Source organism: Heterocephalus glaber, unplaced genomic scaffold (assembly GCF_053883595.1).
Source record: "Heterocephalus glaber isolate CG9 unplaced genomic scaffold, H.glaber_assembly_v1.0 deba00001600, whole genome shotgun sequence".
NCBI classification, from domain to species: domain Eukaryota; kingdom Metazoa; phylum Chordata; class Mammalia; order Rodentia; family Bathyergidae; genus Heterocephalus; species Heterocephalus glaber.
In genome coordinates this window covers 9,413,104-9,434,208 of record NW_028258372.1, presented here as the reverse complement: position 1 = coordinate 9,434,208, position 21,105 = coordinate 9,413,104, and the positions used below count along the sequence as shown (strand labels likewise).

The 21,105-nt window shown below is 37.9% G+C and overlaps 1 protein-coding gene across 1 annotated transcript in view; it reads left to right on the top strand.

Annotated features, from left to right (window-relative positions):
* Positions 1 to 21,105, top strand: part of Fmn2 (formin 2) — a 313,847-nt gene that overhangs the window by 80,447 nt on the left and 212,295 nt on the right. Inside the window, 3 exon segments of the mRNA XM_087194309.1 lie at positions 9,468 to 10,543; positions 10,545 to 10,928; positions 12,584 to 12,728. Coding sequence (XP_087050435.1) covers positions 9,468 to 10,543; positions 10,545 to 10,928; positions 12,584 to 12,728 — 1,605 coding nt within the window.

Genomic DNA, 21,105 nt, shown 5'->3' with positions numbered 1-21,105 from the left:
TGCGAGGCGCACCTCAGCTGACTCCTGTGGCGACCCGGCTTGCTTTCAGCCCCTGGGTGGCCTCTGCATGCGGCTTGGCAGTGCCTCAGCCCCCTCTTATCTGGATTCCTGCACAGTCTCCTGATAGGCCTCCCCACTTCCAGTCTTAATCCCTCCTAATCTCGCCACAGTGCCTCCAGAGTTATCTTTCTGGAAATCCAAATTTGCTTCTGTCTGATATCTGCTTAGAGTCATTCAGGGGCTACTCATAGCTTTTGAGAAAATATTCAGGCTCTTGATTCTGATGTACAGGGTTTTCTCTTGGCATCTTCTGTTTGTACCTTATCACTCACTATTTCCTCTGGTTTGGCCTTAAAACATACCCATGTTTTCTGAAAGCTTCCTGCATATCATCTTCATGTGTTTCTTCTCCACGAAATTTATTTACATATACTTGTCTTTGTGTTTCGCCCTCCTTTAAAAATGTCTAACTTCTGTTAATCTAAACTCATCCAACTTCTTAGATACTATTGCTGAGACTCGTTTCCGTGTCCCTGCTCTATGACCACCTATAAATGCTGAATTATCCAAAGACACTGAGCTCCTTAAGGACGAGACTGTCCCTACTTTTTTTACTCCTCCAGTGTCTAATATAGTACCCAACTTTTTCTGAGAATCCCAGAAAAAAATGTTCAGTGAAAGAATACGTGTGAGACCACACTGATGAGAAACTCTGAAGGTGCATTCGGAGACCAGTTTACCTGGGCATAAATCCCAATTATTGCACTATGAACCTAGGAGCTGCCAGAGATAAAACCAGACACTAGTTAAGTGTTAACGACAGATTTTAATCAACAATAACTATTGGAGTGAAGAAAAGAGTTGTTGTAAACTGAACTCAACTTTGATTTGAGGTAACAGGATTTTAAAGGGAAAATGAGGGAACAGAGAGGAGGGGGAGCAGAAGCTCAGGAGAGTCAATCTTGGGTTTTCATACATAAGCACTTTAAAGGGTGCTAGGGTCATCCTAGAGATGTGGCTTTCAGTTAGTAGAAACCATGATAGCATTTTCCTCAAGTCTTTCTAGACCAAGATTGGGGCCTAGTTGAGAAGAGGGCTCAGAGGAGCCTGCCTAGAGTTTGAGATGAGAGAATCTTTGTCAGAATATTTTAGTCTGTTTTCTGTTGCCACAGAAAACAATACCACAGACTGGGAAAAAAAAATAGAGATTTATTCAGCTTACAATTCTGGTGAGTGGGAAGTCCAAAAGCATGTGGCTGGTATCTGGCAAGGGCCTTATGGTATCAAGCAACATTGGTAGAGGGCGGTGGATGGAGACACAGAGCAAGCATGCTAGCTAGGCCTTGCTCCTTCTTATAAAGCCACTAATGCTGTCAAGGTCCCCCCCCCCCCGACTCCTGTGACCTCATCTGACCCTAATTACTCCTAAAGGCCCTACCTCCAAATGGCTCTTCTGGAGATATTTAATTAACTTAATTTGGAGATTAAGTTTCCAGCGTGTGACTTGGGGATATATTGAAACCTTAGCAGAACTTAAGTAGAACTGCTAATGAAATGTAATTTATTAAAGTCAGTTTAAAATTTATTATTCTCCTCAGGGAAAGTATTTTATTAGGTGCTTTATCTATAAACTGGGCATGATAATTCCTATCTCATACAGCTTTTGTGGATTTTAAATGCATTAATTTATGTAAAATGCTTTGAAGAGCTTCTGGGATATTAGTAAACACTCAAAATGTTAGCTATTTACCATTATTGTTGCTATATCTGAACAATACTCTGGTTTTAAAAGTCGATGTCATAATATAAGCAGTCCTTATTATTCATAGATTCTGTATTTGCAGACTTAAATTCTTGCTAAAATGTATTTTAACCCCCAAATCAATACTCCTGTGCCCTGGTCATTTGCAAACATGCACAAAGTGGTAAAGATTTGTTGCACCTCCCAGTGAGGTCGAACAAGCTCTGCTTTCTTGTTTCAGCCTTATTCTGTAAGCAAGTTGCTCTTTTTGCAGTGTGTTTAGTGGTATGTTTTTCATATTTTGGGGCTTTTCCCTGGTGACTTCACTGTTTAAAGTGGCCCCAAGCTTAGTGCTCAGTGTCTTCCAGTGTTCTTAAACCAGGAAGGCTGTGATGAGCCTTATGGAGAAAATGCATGTATTTAATCCCCACAGCACCCCTGTGCAATAGGCTTGGCAGGTAGTGGATTAGCTACATTTTTTAGGCCAGTAAAGCCCCTATGAGCCAAGTAGAGAATTTAACATATCCTGTGTGCAGCACCCAGAATGTAAGAATTTTTGAATAAGGAAGTATCAGGACTTGATAATAGCTAAGTAAAAATTACTTGGCAAGGGAGTATATTTTTGGTTGGAAGGGGGCAAGTAGAGACAGTAAGGGAAAACAGCACCCTTTAAAGTGGTTATGTAAACTCTTAAAGTAACTCCATGCCATGATGAGAATATCAACCTATGTGTTTATGTGAAGCAGGAAAAATAGCAACCAAAGACTGAAATAGTGTTTTGGTAACTTTTCCTACCATATAAATTAGCCTGTGGTTTCCCAAGCGTGGTCCCTGAGCCAGCAAATTGGCATCAACTGGGAACTGGTTAGAAATGCAAATTCTTAGACCTGACTGACTCCAGATTTACTGAATTGCAAACACTAAGGATGGCACCCAGTGATCTGTGTTTTAACAACCCCTCAGCCTGGGGTGATTTTGGTGCACATTCAGCTTGAGAGAAAACAGATTATAAAATGATTTAAAGATTTTAGCAAACTGAAGTAAACAAGGCAGGAGGGTATCGTTTTGATAGAGGATAGACACATTTTGCATTTAAGGAAAAGAGCAGGATAATCAAATACAGTCGCAATAGCTAAACTCACAGTATGGACGTGAAGCACTAATGAGAGAGAAAAACTTGCAGTAATCAGTAGAGGTGGGAAATTGAAAATGTAAAACCAGATGATGTGTCCCATTAGACAGAAAGACGACAGTGGGGCCAAAATGAATTCTTCACTTCTTGCCCCAAACCCAGGGACAGGAAACACAGAAAAATAAGTGGGAAGGCAGGAGTGTAAAATTATAAAAGATGGTGATTAACAGTCTGATTCTTTATAACAGCCAGGGTTAAAGCTACAGTTTTTGGCAAAAAGGAGATTATTAGCAATCCTGAGAGAACCATTCCTGCAGGGTGACAGGGGTAAAAGGCAGCTGCACCAGCCTGGCTAGTATTCCGAATTCATGCCATTCGATTTTCCGCGAGCTTTATTCTTCAGGAAGTTTCTTTATGACATTTAAGAATAGTTAAGTGTTAATGCAAGGAAAGTGCTTAGAAGATAAAAATAGAACAAAAATGATCTGCTCTTTATAGCAGCAGATCTTTAAAGGAATGTGAAAATGTGATAAAATAATGCTTTTCTTCCTTGATTATTTAGGTCAGTTAAGTCATATATTGCTTTTAGCGTTATGGTCCAGGACATTGCACAGCCCTTGTTCAAATAACTAGAGACAAAGTTCAGAAGCCATGAGAGGGAAAACACAGCAGGTTCCCTCTTTTCTGCTTTTTCGTTTTTCTTGACCCTCTTTCCCAAACATATTACTTCCACGGAGTTGATTCACTAGTGATGATTCTTTTAACTTTTACATCAATCTGTTTATCAGCTACGGTGCTAAATATTTGTGATTTCTAACTTATATCTCCCTTGTTCCACTTATACTTTTCACACAGTGAAGGTCTTGGAAAAATTATTCATTCCAGTTCAAGAACATAATTTTCAATAGTTCATTATTTGTTTCCTTATAAAGATTCTGTAGATGCCATTTGAGTTTCCTATGTATGAAGCTTTTCTTTTCTGTTCTATGTTCTACTATTAAAAAGCCCTAGATGAGTTATTTATAGTTTATCATGTTTTGATAGTTCCTTCTTTCTTAATTTCCTTTTAAACCTGAAAAATTTTTACTTTGTTTTGATACATACTCATATCTATTTGAAAGCTGGATTTCTTTTACTATAGAATCATTTCTAGCATGTGTTGGTTTATTGTAGATTTGAAATTCTATTGGTTTATTCCAAAACCTTACAGTGCTTTAGAAGTTAAAACATAACAGAGAATTTCTATGCATCAATGAAGAGTAAGATTCCTATTTTATAGATGTCTACTAAAGTTTCCTAACCTGCCAGTGGTAAATCCTTAGAACTTAATAGTACTTAAAAATCTGAGTATGGTAGAAAATAAATTACAAATCTCTTGCCAAAATTTACAAGGCAAACTATTAGTGTTAACTTACCAATAAGCAGTTTTTTATTCTAGACTCTGAAAGTATTCTGTGTACATAATAAACGTAATAAAGTTTCATAGATGAGCAAATTAACTTTTCAGCAAAAGCTTTACTTGAGTGTATCTTGGCTTCCTTCTTGACAGTTGTAACCTTAATGTTACAGCAATGTTTTCTTTTTCTGGGAATCAGATAATCTTGCATTTGGAAAAATGTTTTTGGTGCATATTTTATTTTTCAATGCAATTTGTATTTCATGATATGCAAGTGTTCAAACAATTTATAAGAACTAACCATCACCACCCACATATAAGGTTATTCAGGAATGGGAGAATTTTGGCTAACTTACTGTGTATAATTATTGAGCCAAAGTGGATGGCAAACTCTACCACTTTTAATGATTTAGGGTTTTGAAACAATATTTTAAAATGTAAGTAATCTCAAATACTACTTACAGTATATTACTTATTGTGTTGACTAAAAATATGTTTCTTTCCTCCATTTATAAGGATCTACTCATTACATAAGTTCTGTACAAAATTGCCAAGATCGTGTTTTTCCATTTCACCTTTTAAAAAAATTATTTAATTTTTGTTTGTAAGAACCATTAACATTGGGTAAATGGTTGCACAAATTCTCGAAATGCTGAGTGTCTTTTTGAAAAGTGAAGTCCAAAGATAATGAAAGTAGATTTCTCCAGTGTCAAGTCCCTTGAGAATGTGATAGGCCACCCTCTAGCTGTACCCTGGAGGGACTCAGATTAGATTCCAGGAACTGGACAGAGGACAGCAGGCTCCTAATTTGAGGGCTTTCTGTGGACTTCTGAGCACCTGGCAGTCTCTTAGAGATTAAATCTGGGCTTTGTCAGTGGGTGGGGTCTGCGCATCTTTTTTTTTTCAATTAATTTTATTGGTACAATTAGATATACATAATGATGTTTTCTTTACTTCCTGTGGATTCATTTCTTTCTTTCTTTGTTTTTGGTACTGGGGATGGAATTTGGGACCTTGTGCTTATGAGGCAGGCGGTGGAACCACTGAGCCAAATCTCCAGCCCTACTTCCTGTGGATTCTGAGAGTAACATGTTTGACTAAATGGTCAGAGAATAAACATATTTTTTCTTAATGATCAATATTTACCATGTAAATTTCTTTATAAATCTCTGGGAAAAAATAACCCTTAGAGAAAATAGCTCTTAGATGCTGACAATCAAGGCAGCCTTCTCCAGGGAGCACTTGAGAAAAAGTCTCTGGTGACACTGAGAATTGGTCCTCTCCAGAGCCAACCATGCCTTAGGCGATGGCCTAGATAAGGAAGGCCAGATAAGATTCTTGATGACTCTCAGCTAAATTCAGAAACAAAAATTCTCCATACATTTGGCCACCTTAACAGTGGTTGGATGGGTTTATTTTACAAGCTATTCAGCTAAGGTTTGAGATGAGCTTAATTGCTGTTTTCCTGGAATGGAAAAAGAGAACTGTAACAGTTGTTCAGGGCCAGCAGTTCATGGAGCAGGTAAAGATAGGCCTTCCAGGAGGATGAAGATTCTAGCAAATTGAATTTTTTTTCTTGCTACAGTGAGAATAATGTGAGAATCAGATAGATAATCTCTCCCCCCAGCTTTTCTTTTGTGATATCCATCTATAAAACTTATCCATATAAAAAGTTCTCTATAAAAATTTTAGTCTTTTGTTTTATAGTTTGTTTATTGTTATCTTCAAGGTTCTTTATCTCTTACCACCTTCCTGGCACCACATGGCTAACGCTGCTCTATCATAGATTTGGTTTTGGAATTTTAGTCTCTTACGGTTTGCTCTGTCATTTCTTGGTTCTAATTCTTATTGTATTTTTCCATTGGAAACCTTTAAAGGTTATAAAGTATATCAGTATCTTATTTTCTAGTTTTTTATTATTATGTGCCCTTAACTATCTCTGTTTAAAGATAAGTAAAATACAAAACAAAAATACATATTAATAATAGACCAGTTATTAAATCAGGTTTAATCCCAACTCCCCCCTCCCCCCAGACCATCTGTTACTATCCATTTGCTTTAGTTTTGGCACTGTGAGTTTACCCATGATTTTAGGGTGTTTTAGGCCATATGATAGAAACATAATGTAAGGTAAAGTTGCTAATCTTACAGAAGGTGTTGGATTTCTTAAAGGCAGGGAAGGTGAGGGTGGAGCACTTGAATCACATGCAAAGTAACTGATTCATGAGTACCTGGCAGAGTTAGTTAATATGGCAAGGGTGATTATGTGACAGATATATTTAAAAAATGAAGCTGCGCATTATAATTGTCAAAGGCCATTGGAAATTAATGAGATTCTCAAATATTACCAAAAGATGACCACCTTTTCATAAACTTTTCATATATGATATATCATAGTATCATATATTTCCCCAAAAGATTTGCAGTGAGAATAATTTTAAATCTAAGAATTTGTATATGCTTCTCCAGTGGTACTTGAGTTCATGATTGCTTGTGTTTCCAAACAATTTGGTTTGCAAACAGAAGTGTTTGGCAAAATTTTGTTTTTGTTTGCAAACTCTACATGGGGTGACAAACATGATCGTGGGAATCTTTTCCACACAAACACAAATGTGGCCAGCTTTTCTAAAATCGCAGAACAAATTAAGTTTGTGAACTAAGATATTACTATACAATAAAATTATTTTTAAAATAAGATGATACAGGTACTTAGTTTTAAATTTCTCTAAGCGGGGGAAAAAACCGAGTATTTTTCACAATTTATTCTGAAATATTGGTATCTGCTTATATCAGTAAAGTCTTGTTGTAGGAACCAAAAAATATGCCAGGCCTATTAAACAGAAGGATTTACTACAAAAAAATGTTCTTAGAGAAATTTGGAAAGCTTAAAGAGTCTGTTTCTACACTGAAACTTTCATGGTCTGCCTGGCAGGCTAAAACCTTGGAGATAAGTTCTGTGAACTGGAGAGTGGATGTTGGAGTGTTGTCCCAGGGAAATTCAAATTTTCACGTCTTCATTGGGAACAGAACAAGTAAGACACAGAGGAGCATGGTTCTCACTTCTAAACCTTTGTGTGACTAGGTCCGTCTAATTGGTTCAACCTGGTTGCAGAAGAGACTGTAAATGTAGTTTATCTTCCCACTTCAGTGTATAGAAGGAGAAGGGGTAGAGGTTAGGAAAGCCACTTAAGCATGACTGAAGTTGCCTGGAGTGGATTCCACTTAAGCAACTGTTCTAGCCCACCCTATTCTCGTGGATGAGAACTGGCCCGAGGCGTTGTGAGCCCAATGGGTAAGGCAGATGACCCAGACTCGCACAGAGTGCAGTGGTCCCAGGCAGCAGCAGGACCAGTGAGTCCCCTCAATTTGGGTGAGGAGTAGGGTAAACACATATTGGTTAGGAGAAATATTTATCTCATGCTTATATCAAAGAGTCAGGGGCGTTCGTAGTAACAGGCTTCATAGTAAAGCTCCATATACCACTCTCATGATTTTTTCTGTTTATAGAATGCTGGGAAACAATGCAGGGAAAACAGACCAGGGTCACTCATGGGCATTCGTGGTGGTAAGACTCAACATGGCTGCAGTAGTGCCAAGCTGTGTTCCTACACAACGTTTTTTCTGGTGCCACTTATCCTGTGTAATAGGATTCTCTTTTATCTTGTGCTGCCTATGTAAATTAAAATTTATAAATCCTGGATATCATTCTAGTGCCTGTACTGTTATATCTGTTGTCAATGGGCTCAGGATCTGTGTTGGAATAGCGGGCCTGTGAATGTGGGAGCGTCAGCCTGTGGAGGATGGAGTGTAATGATTGCTACTGTGCTAGGTCGTTATGGCTTAAGCTCACTTTCTTCATCACGCATTTTTGTGTGTTGTTTTGCTAAGTGTCCTAAATTTTTACACTTTTTTTTTTTTTTGGTACTGGGGATCAAACTCGGGTCCTTGTGCTTGCGCAGCAGGAGGCAAAACCTCTGAGCTAAATCCCTGGCAATACTTTTAAACTATTTATTAATCTATGAGGAAAAAGCACTGGCCTAGGTAATAACATTTAAAAATTGAGTTTTGGAAAACTCTCCCAGAATCTATTTCTGCATGTCATTAAACAGTTAACCTTTCTGTATGATAAGCATTAGTAGGAAAATAAGAGCTCTAGTTACATAACAGGATAATCAAAGAAATATTGATCAATGATCAACAGTCACTTCTAACGGTACACTGGGAAGTTAACATAATCTGTACCTTTAGCTAATCTAGACTAACAATGAAATATTGAATAGTTGTATGGAGTTATATCAGGATAAACTGGAACACTACTATTTTGTCTTTTGTTTACTTGTATTTACTAGCATCATAATTAGAGAATGGAATTAAGAGTGATCAAATAGGATATTAAAAATGTTTATAATAGTCATTTCTTTTACCATGGACTACTTAGAAAATGTAGCACAATTTTCTATATCCTTTTGTTTTTTGTACCAGGGATTGAACTCGGGACCTTGCACTTTTGAGGCAAGCGCCAGAACCACTGAGCTAAATCCTCGGCAATTTCCTAAACTGTATATTATAATATTTTAATCTTCTATGTAGACATTGGTGAAAAATAATGACTGATATATGTGTGTGTGAACACTTAATATGTAGTTTATCTTAAAATATAGCCTGTTTAAAGTGTTCATCCTTATAAATTGTGGAAAACCATCAATTATCACTTTCTGGAATGTCTTGGGTAAAATACTAAAATTGTAGTAAGCATGATGTAAGTGACATGACACGCACTCATAAGGTAACTGCTCATGTTCTTAAAGATGTCAAAAATATTTCAGTTATTACAGACTTAATATTTTGAAAAAAATTTAAGGAATATCCTAATAGCAAATATTCCTAGGGAGGAAAGAAGGTTATCTTAGAAATAAACTGTGGCTCAGAATGTCCTTTTGTATTCTTTGTCATCTGTTTGTCCTTAATATTATTTGTATATGAGATAAATAAGGAACTTACAGTCTGTGGTAGTACGTGTGAACCACTGTAAAATCCAAAGGTTGAAAAAAGGGAGCACAGACATATTAACAGTATCTTTCTGTGGAACGATCTCTCTGTAAACCAATACAATTGTATTTAATTTTATAATTCTCTTTCTGACATTTGGAGTTGTCCTACTTTCATATTTAACTGTTTCTGTCCTTGTTCCTCCTCAGGAAGTTTTTGACATGAAGTCTGAGGGACAGGCGACTGTAATTCAGCAGCTGGAACAGACCATTGAAGATCTGAGGACCAAAATAGCCGAATTAGAGAAGCAGTACCCCACCCTGGACACGGAGGTGGCTGGCAGCCATCAAGGGGTTGGGGATGGAGTGACATTCTCAGATGATGTCTGTCTGGGAGTTCTCAGATTAGGAAGAAAGGATGGACAGCATCAAAGAATTGTACAGGCAAACTCAATACAGACTTCCCCGACAGAAGAGGGCGGGATGCTGGTGCTTCCATCTGTGGGCTCTCCGGGGCCGCCCGGGGCTGAGAATGGGGAGCCACCCGCTCCAGCTTCAGCTTCTGGACCTCAGACGAAATTCTGCTCCGAGATTTCTTTGATTGTGTCTTCAAGGAGAATATCAGTACAGCTTGATGCCCATCAGCCTGTACAGGGTGTATCCCAGCCTCCACCTCCTCCATCCCTTCTATTGCCTGATGCTCAGGGACAGCCTGGGTCACAGCCCTCCGTTCCTTCTCTCCCCACTGACTTTGAAACCAGCCATGAACACTCTGTTGTCTCCTACTCTGGAAACAGCTACAACATCCCACCCCCACCGCCTCTGCCTTGCACAAAGTCCTTCAGCTCCATGCCTGGCCTGGGCGTGGAGACTCTCCCACCACCCCTTGATGTGACAGTGCCTGCTCTGCCCAGTACAACAGTCCCCCTACCACCTCCTCTGCCAGGTTCTGAAATGCTGCCACCCCCTCCTCCCCCTTTGCCTGGTTGGGGAATACTTCCTGCCCCTCCCCCTCCCCCTCCCCCTCCCCTTCCTGGAGTGGGAGTACCCCCTCCCCCTCCCCCTCCTCCCCCCCTTCCTGGGGTAGGATTACCTCCTCCCCCTCCCCCTCCCCCTCCCCTTCCTGGAGTGGGAGTACCCCCTCCCCCTCCCCCTCCTCCCCCCCTTCCTGGGGTAGGATTACCCCCTCCCCCTCCCCCTCCTCACCCCCTTCCTGGAGTGGGAGTACCTCCTCCTCCTCCTCCTCCCCTTCCTGGAGTGGGAGTAGCCCTTCCCCCTCCCCCTCCTCCCCCCCCCCCCCCCCCTTCCTGGAGTAGGATTATCTCCTCCCCCTCCCCCTCCTCTCCCTGGAGTTGGGGTCCCTCCACCTCCTCCATTGCCAGGTATGGGTATTCTGCCTATTCCTGCCCCACCTCTGCCTCCCCCTGGGGCAGGAATTCCCCCACCCCCACCACCTCCTTTGCTCCCTGGATCAAATCCTCCACTCTCCCCACAAGTTGGGACCAGCACTTTACCAACACCACAAGTTTGTGGATTTCTTCCTCCTCCATTGCCAAGTGGGTTGTTTGGATTAGGGATGAATCAGGACAGAGGGAGTAGGAAGCAGCCAATAGAGCCTTGTCGGCCAATGAAGCCTCTTTATTGGACAAGAATTCAACTTCATAGTAAAAGGTAATATGAAAACAAGCTCATCTTTGCACAGTTTGTCAGTATGAGGAGAGCAATGTACTATATGGCTTTTGGGAAAAGTACAGTTTAATGTATTTTTAATGTATGTATTTTTTAAGCTTTTGTGTAGATTTTTACATCAATATTTACTGAAGCAATTTGTCATTTAAATTTTCAAGCTTTTCTCAGGCAATATCAAAGAGATAAAACAAAAAATTTATATCTGTAACATAATAAATATATAAATAGTATATATAATATTTTAACTATACAAAATATATCACTACGTGTATCAGCATATGAGAGGTACATGTATCCATCCATCTGTGGTTACTGACATGTCTGTAAGGACAGAAAGATCTATTTTTCTTTGCATATATGCTTTGTTTCCTGCTTCCAGGACTGATCGCTGCTCATGCCTGAATCCAACTGAAACATTGCTTATATGCAAAATGAGTAAGGGTTGATAAGCAAGACGCTTTTAACCCAACTATTTTCCATGCAAGAATCTATGCTTTGCTTTCACTATTTAAATTTTCATTTCTTACAACAGTGTAAAAATCTAAATTAAATCTTTTTTCACACTGACTCCTGAGGATGGTGTTGACATCCTCTAAAGGCATAAACTTGCTTAACTATTGTGTCAGTTCATAGAAGTCATTTTTTCAGAAACATTATATAAAAATATAGCCACACTCCATGTGTGAAATAATTTAATTTTGAGAATTTCATGGCCCTTCTACAGATGATTAGGGACATATGGTGAAGTCATAAAATCAGAGTTGGGAATGATGATTATAAAAGAATGTTTCACTAGGTTTGCTGGCGGCACACTGCTCCTCCAGGCCTAGTCCACAGCCTGGTCCTCTGCTCCACTGGGACAGTGCTGGGAAACTTGGCTGGGGAGGGGAACACATGCATTTTAAACTTCCCTGGCCTTCTTCCTTCTAATTTATGATTCCCTGAATTTACTTTGTAAATCAGGGTATTTACCAGGTTCCTTTTCATTTTTTGTTAGTTTTCTCTTTACTAAATCCTATCAGGAGGCAAGTTCATTCTCTGTGTAGAAGTCATGTCACTTATATATGCTGATGAATCATTTTAAATTGTGCCCTAAACTCATTTTCTCTAGATACATGATATAAAGTTGTTTTGTTTAAAAAAATACATTTACCCTTTTCAGGTGGTACTAAATGCCAGATAACAGTGGGGGGAGGGGGGATGGAGGGATAGAGGTGCCATCCTGAAAGTATCTATTTAATCCAGGAATAATCTGCCAGACAACCAGCCAGGATGGATTGTGAGATGTCAGGTATATCTTGCCTTTGGAGTCCACTCTGAGAGGGATCTTCCTCTCATGTTTTTATACAGTGATAGCCGAGAATTACTGGAAATTATTTTTAGACAAAGGTTTAATTGTAATGGACGGTATTTTAACTTTCTCTTCAAGGTGATAAAACATTCTTCTTATCTCTCTCTCCCCTCTTCTTCCTCCTTGGCTGCCCTGCCCTTTCCCTTCCCCCTTTGCTTCCCCTTCCCCTTCCTCTTCCCCCTTTCCCCCTTCTCCCTCCCCCCTTCCTTTCCCTTCTTTCCCTTTATAATCACTACAGTGTAGTTCTATTTGATAGCCCTTTGATTGTTCTTTTGCTTAACTTTAGAGATTCCAGTCCTTCACTTATTTGGGAAAAAATTGAAGAGCCATCCATAGATTGCCATGAATTTGAGGAATTATTTTCTAAAACTGCTGTAAAGGAGAGAAAGAAACCTATTTCTGACACCATCTCAAAGACGAAGGCCAAACAAGTGAGTATTCCTGTGCTTTCCGAGATTGGACAGGGTTTCTGGCAGAAGTGTGAACTTTAATTAGAGAAAAACTTCGAAAAGGTTGTGTGTTGTGGACTTTATGCAAATTGTAAATTTTAGAACATGCAGTTAAGTAGGGCCAGCCCAAATACAGCAGCAAGTAACCTACTTCAAGTGATAATGTCCTCTTTTATTTGGAATGTTATAATACGTATTTCCAAAACTCTCTGCCATTGCAGAAGTAGTTGTATAGAAATAAGTTTTTGCTTGATTGAAATCTGAGTGCTAATGTAGGTGGAAATAAACAATGGGCAGAATTAGTGATAATGTGATTGATATTTTGCTATTAGATATTAGGATTCAGCCAAACAGTCAAACTGTACTCAAAATAGAGAAAATCTTAGATCTACTTCTCACCTTTCCATTCTAGGTTAGATCCTTTGATCTAACTTGTGACATGAGTCAGAAAAGAGGTGAGGACCAGCTAACGGTCCTTTTGAATTTTTTTCTCCAACCTAGAAGTTGTAGCTAGGAACATGATCCAGAGTTGTTGCCATTGATACTTGTTTCAGAGCAGAAAACCTCCTAACACCTGGATACTGCCAAATCCAGCCAGGAAAAAGATAGATTTGAATGGGAGAGCCAGACTATTGACTGGTTGTAGGGATAGGCTTGCCCCAGACCTTTTATTATTCTCAGAAGGATGCAAACCCAATCATGATGTAGTTGAATTTTTCAGAAATTTTTATTGCATTACAGCTGGTTTCTGATAACCTTAGGTCAGTGACTATAGTAAATGAGATTGTACCTGACACATTGTAGACAGTAAGTATTTGTTAAGTTAACAAGCTAGCTGATTGAGAGTGGAGGACTTTATAAATACCCATGACTATGCCCAGCAGTGATTAAAAGCCAGAAAATCATTCATGTCGTAACAGTAAGCTCCAGGTGAAAGTGTTAGTGGGAATACAGGAAAATGGAAAATCACATTTTCTCTGGTGGAGATGCAGAGTTTAAAACTCTTCTGTGGTGTATTTGCATGTAGTGCTCTCAGACACTCATCATATCTCTGCTCATGGACTGTGGCAGAGATGGGAAAGCTGCTTGGGCAAGGAGACAGGATGGAGAGTACAGACATTGAGGAGAACCAGACAGCTAGAATTGTCACTTGACAGTGGGCAGATGTGGCACGGGAAATCTCTTGTTCAGGGACCAAATTTTCAGAAAGACGAACCATGCCTTCCTCAACTTCCAATTCCACTTTTTATGCTAAGAGAATTCAGATAAAGAAGATGTCTCACATGGTGTCTGAGACTGTGATTTCATGCTCTGTTTGGCCTAGTAGTCAGTTTTTAGCTTACTGAAATATGATTAATGTCTCATCAAAACTTCAAATTCAAGTTGGAGTGAGATGACCTCTTTGCATGTAATCAGCACATCTGTATTGAGCATCACCTCAGCATTATCACCTCTGTGATTAAGACATTTCATAAACTGTAGGTAAGAAACTGCCAATGTTGTAATTTGCACTTATTGATAGTGACGCTACTGTCGACCTTCAGCTTCAGACACAGTTTATGAAACCGCATGCATCATGACTCCTGATAAGCTTGTTCAGAAGTTCCTTGGCCTGGGTCTTGGTTCTGAGCTCTGCATTTCAGGTCTATTTCTGGAAGGATAAAATTATTTTTCTTTCCTGTATGGTAGGAAAAAAGTGCTGCAAAATGATGTATTACTGAAGACACATAGTTTTACTTAAGTTCATTCTATTGAGAAGAAAAATCTATTCCTTTTATTTCCTTGAGATGTTTAGAATTTCGTTTAAGGAAAGTGTATTTTTTGGGATGCATGTGAAGAGTTCCCTTTTTTATGGGAAATGTATACTTATTGTATGTGCAGACATTTTGGTACCTCATGATTCATTTCCAGTAGCATTAATAGCCTTTAATGCTGTGGCGTATGTTTATGGCGGTAGTTCAAGCGATTCTTCTTATATACAGTGGAAGCTGGAAGTTCTGTTTTTCTTTAAATATTTAAAAATAGCCAAATAATTTTTCTGTGATCTGTCTTCTTGAAAGTAAGACTGTGGTTGAATGCACTGGTATTTAACGAGGTGTCTGTGCTGTTTTTACTGTCATGATAGGGACATTTTCAGGATGATAATAGGAGATTCTTCAGTTGGGCACATTGCCCTTTCCCATAAGGAGACAGCGGGCTATTCTCCGGACAGTCAGGCTAGTAGTAATGATGAATAGCTTGTATTTAAAATCCCCCTTCCTCAAAGGAAATAATGACAAAAGTATTTATATTTTTCTCTTGAAACATATATTTAAGTTTACTCTGTGATGATTTCTTCATCTGTCACTTATTTTGAAATCATACACATCAGGAGAAGATATATGGTAGTTAATCAGACTATAATGTGATACAGTTGTTCATAGGCAAACAAGTGTGACACTTATACACCAGAGTTACATATTAACTTGCTATGTAACAACTCTATCTCTTGAGGAATAAAGAGGAAAATAGAAAAAGCAATCTTATATTATGCCTATGTTTAAATACACACACGCACACACACACACACACACACACACACACACACTTGCCCATTTTTAAGGAATGCTGTAGCAATGCCAGCAAACGTTTAGTCTACCCTCTTCTTTATAGTCAGCACAATCAGTGATTGTTAATGTGAGTAAAAATTTTAAATCACCTCAGGATCTTCCGTGACCAAATAAAGATTAAATTAAATATAACCCAAGCTTAGGAATAGGAAAGACAAGGAATTTGTTTTGGAATGAGTTTGGTAATAAGGACTGCCTCTGAAAGAAGTTTCTGGTCAGCCCTGTGTCTGTGGTAGGACACATGGTGGTAGGAGTAACTAATAGAAATTATGACAAGAACAATAACCATGGAAACCACAAGACGCACTGTACGAGTTGTCCACCATGTGCCAGTTGTTCCTAGTGCTTTGCTTGTGCTAACTCACTTAATCCTGACTCCTGTGAGTCAGACACCATCATTCCCAGTTCCCACTATGGACAGCTGAAGGGTTAGGTGGATTCCATGATGTTTCCATCCTGGGAAAGGACGGAGTGAGAGGTCAGACCCCAGCCATCTGGCCCCAGAACCTGTGTTCTTCCTAATTAAGCCATAAATGTGCATGTGAAATATTTATGTGACTATCATATTTAGTTTATATAGAGACTAGAATGCATACTTTAAAAACAATTTGAATTTGTATTGTTTTTCATATATGCTCAATTTTTAAATAACTATAGTTATGCTTATGAAATTTTATGTGGAAACATTTTGAAAAACATTTCCATATTCTAACAAACTTTGACAAGTACATAAACTATGATGCGACCTAACATGACATTTGCCCAGTTAAATAAAAGTTTATCTGAATGATATGAGCTTTGGACACATAAGCCTCTGTAAGCAGTAAAAATAAGGGCCATTGCTCGTGTGGCATATAAATAGTGGTTACAGTAGCAGATAGCCACTGTGGTGAACCTTCCCCAAATTTCAACCCACGATACTTTTTATTCACCCCATGACACAAAAGAACCAGTTCCATAAAATATTCTTTTAGTAAGTAATGTTTAATCATGCTTAAAATGTCTGCAAAAAAACATGCTACTCATGATGTCAATTTGCACACAAAGAAGTTAATAAGACTGAATAAGAAGAATCTGTGTTATTTTAAATATACACCACCAACATTTGTGCAACCATTTAATGCCACACAAATGAATCTCATTCTGGGTTTCTTCTATTTATCAGATTAAAATACTCTGCCTGAAGAATTAGGGTAAGAACTATTTATTGTTGGGTTTCAGCCTCTGGGAATATGATTAAAAAATGGTTAAATCTGCTGTTTATTATAAATGGGAGGGGGAGTAGTGAAGGGATTCTTTAGAATCCATATTTAATACAGATGTTAAATGTTAAGGAATTGGACATTTAGTATCCTGTTTAACCTTTCCATTCTACCTGATGACCTAGTCTCTAAAAAAGGTTTTTTTAATGTAAAAATTCATAATGATAATGAGAAAAGAAGTATTTATCATTCAGCTGCTTTCATACGTTATGCATAATGTAATGCCCCTAAAGATTCTTTTATGAAGCAGTAATTTCCATTAAAAGGCTTTTTTCCTGCTGTGTTGAGGAATTAGGGGGAATATGCGTGCCTGTCGCTGTAATACTGAAAGCTACAGAAAGGAAAAAAGAGGGGTTCTATTTTATCCGTGCATCTCTACTTCAGCTTTATTCAATTATTACAAGTATTCATTTTTAGAATTTTGAAACTATGGTTTATTATAATCAATGGAGATTTCAGTGTTCACAAGGTGATAGGCTGAACAATAATCTACGAAGTAAAAGTCTAGATTTTTGTATTGGTTTTTAATTTTTTTAGTTGTTTTGGGAAAGGTATTTGGTTGATTTGGACAGTTATATTTGCCTTTTAGGGTGATGACCTAAAATAATGCCTGAAACACCAAATATATAAGAAATTAATTTAGATTTTTTGGGAGGATGCATAGTAAGAATTTGGTACTTTGAAACTTTTAACATCTGCTTTTAATAGAGCACATTCCAATTGCAAGCCTTAAAAATGTATTTACGTAGAAAACCACATCAAAATACAAAGCTATAATTAGACAAACATAGGTCTTGTGGAATCTGGATTTGTTTTAGATGTTGAAAGATTTATTATTTTTTTGAAGATGTTATTCCTATAACTATTTGTAGAGCATACCCAATCAATTCAAAGAATAGAACTGTAATACCTCTATTTTTTTAATTGCATTTCAGCCAAAAAATTTTTATATTTCTAAGTAAATGACTTTTTAAAAAGTCAACAGCCTAATAAGGAAATGTAATTAAGCTAATGATCCTTGGCCTTGGTAGATTTTGTATTAGGGAAATTATTTTTGATTAATTATACTTAGAATTATATAAAGCTTAATCATAATGCCAAAGGCTAATTCTTTTAGACTTTATATTCATATACCATGGTAGTATTAAGATTCTGTTGCATTAGATGGAACTATAAGGAAAGTGATACTGAATTTTAATGTCTGGGACTTCTGTTTATTCTGATTCATAGAAACTGAAGAAAGAGTATGGAATAGAGTATAAATGCTGTACTCTTGGCATAGATTATTTCTCAACACAGCCAGTTAGAGTACAGCAGCTGTTTTGGAGAGCCTCAGAAAGCTAAAGAGAGGAACCTCTCCTTGGTTCCTCTGGGGTCCTTCTGATCTGGTTGCAGCAGTTTATCTATTTCAGCAGGAGAGTAGCAAAGAAAACGAGCTGAATATACCCGAGAGGGTGTAGAGATTCTCTGGAGGACTAATTTATTACATCCAAAAGGAAACAGTTATTAAATAATTCAAGTGGATATTCTTGAATGAGTCTTCAGATTCTACACTACACATATAAGATCATAAGTGCTGTGGGTGGTCAGGAATTGGATAGAGTGTGTAAACTGATGTAGGATAAAGGGGACACAGCTTGAAGTGGGCCTTGAAGAATTTATTTAGTTTAGATATGCACAGAAGATTAAGGGATGATTTTTGAAAGTGATGCAGAGTAAAGATGTCCTTGGAGCTTATTTTAACCCACAGTAAATCAGCCAACATAGCAGGCTTCTACTGTGTGCTCCTGTCTAAGACCTTCAGGAAAGTGAATGTGGAGCATTTATATTCTTTTCCTTTAACTGAATGTTTCCTTCTTACCCTCCTTGCGAGTTTTCAGGATTGTCATCTTAGAAATAAATGAATTTAGGGAAATTGGACTGAAAGTGATTTTTCTGTGTTATGTTACTAATAGCAGAATGTATGTTTCTTTACCATGGACAGCAACAGGATTTTGGATAATCCCAGAGAAAAGAAGGATTTTATTCCTTTTCTGACTCACATAAGTAGAATTATGATAGCTCCAACCTTTTGACTATGGGATACTGATATGATTATACATAGTGTAATTCATTGTGACTTAAGATGAACAACGGTTTTGATTATTTGAAGACACAAATTTCAGACCTACAAGAAAAATTCTTTTTTTTTTAAATATAAAAATTAAATTAGAACATAAATGTCTTTCTTTTTCAATTCATATTTGTAATGGAAGGTTTCAAATATTTCTGCTTAGTTTATTTGGTCAAGTGGTAATATGTGGGTCTTCAAAATTAAATTTGTAGCTTGAAACTCTGTGAAGTATCACTTTAAACAATTGTTTAGAGATGTCTGTGGATAGAGTGAAGAGCTTGATGGATATACTTCTCAGGAAAACAATTTAACTGGTGAAAATTGTAACAAAAATTCATTTAAGGTATCTGATAATTGTCTTAAGGGCATACAGGATATGGAGAAACAAATATTCAAGTAAATCTACTAAAACACAGTAAGGAGAGTGAGAATCTGTGACATTTGACCCACTCCATTACCAGCTGCCCCCAGAATTCCTCCACTTAAGTCATATGCAGCTAGAACACATGGTCTCCCGCTCCTGTAGCTCTGTTTATGGCCATGGTTTCACCCTAAGAGAGACAGGATGCTAGAATTTATGGTTTCTTCAGTCCCCTGTTGCAGAAGCTCTACTATAGGGAGGTGTGGAGACAACCCTGGAAAGAGACAGCCAAAAAGGGCTCACTGGGGACTTCAGCAAACTCTAAGAGTCAGGATGGCTGAGCACAGTGCTGGACTGGACCCATTCAAGAACAAATCAGAGCAAGACGTGGGGCACACATGAAAGCATTCCCTGTCCACACCCAGACTCATGAAAAACTAGTGGAAGATTCACTGGCACAAGTCCTAACCTTATTTCTTTCCAACAGTCACTGAAAAATCAGCTACCGAGATCCAGGGGCAACTTCTAGGAAGCCAGTCATACTCATCCCCAGCAGTCTGGAAGCTGCATGTGCACAGGCTGTACTCTTAGGAGCAACTGGGAGTCAGGGGAAGCCAGGCTACTAGCTCCTGAATGAATGTGGAGAAAAAACTAAACTCCCTAAAATATGAAAAGAGCCTCCAAGGCAAATTTCCCTCCAGATAATGGTTAAAGTCTAAGGAGTTCAGGAAACATAAGCACAATCTTTGACTAATTAATGGCTCATGCCTACCAGAAGCAGACAGGCTGAAAGAGAAATAGGAGGGAAAATGTATGCAGGAATGTTAGAGTGCACGGTGAGGCAGATATAGCCTAGCTAAGTCATTAAGCAAACAAATGACAGAAATGAGCTATAGAATAGGGAAGGGAAAATGAGCATTTGGGATTGTTATACTATGTTACATGAAATGATCAGTTTTCAAACAAATATAAGACATACAAAAGAAACAGAAAAGCATGTCCCATATATAAGAAAACAAGCAGGTAACAGAAACATTTGAGGGGCCCAGATACTGAGCTTAGAGACAATTGATCTGTGGTGGCCAAAGAAACAGTCAGCAGATTTGAAGACAGACATATTTGAAGAATGGAGAGGGAAAAAGACTGAAGAATGACATCCTCATAAAAATGTAAAACATCATAAATTTTCCAGTATATATGAAATGCATCAGAAGGCAGGTCAGAGGGAAAGAGGCAGGAAAAATACTTGAAGATATAATAGCTGAAAACATCCCAACTTTATGAAAAATATTAACACATCCAGGAAGTTTGATGAATTACATGTAGCTAAAAAAAGACTTACATTCTGATAGATGATAGTTAAATTGTTAAAAGACAAAGATAGAAAAAAGTCTTGAAAGCAGTATAAGGAAAACAATACATCACATACAAAAGAACCTCATTATTAATAAAAGGCTTACCAGAAATTTTAGAGGCCAAAAGACAGCAAGATAACATTAAAAGTGCTGAAAATGAAAAGTCAATCTGTAATGTGGTATCTTGTTAAAAATTTTTTCAAAATTGAAAACAAAGACATTTGCAGATTTAAAAAAAACTTACAGAATTTGTTGATAACACACCTGCCTTTCAAGAAATGCCAAAAAATTCTTTAACCTGAAAGTAGATGACATAGGCAGTAATTTAAAATCACACACACACACATACACACACACACACGCACAGAACAAAAATTCCCAAAGAGTTATGTTAACATGATTTTGTCTACACAAAATACAATTAGATAGTTCCTTTCTTTGTTCTTGGCTGATTTTAAAAACAGCTGCATAAAGCAATATTTATATTATTGGACCTGGTACTTGTAAGAATGTCATATATTGGAGAATAACAGCACAAAAGCAATGGGTGGAAACATACCTGTAGTAGAGTTAGAAAATGACATCAGATGGTAATTCAAACATACAGGAAGAAACAAAGAGAATAAAAAAGGTAAATAAGAAAAGTAATATAACAAACT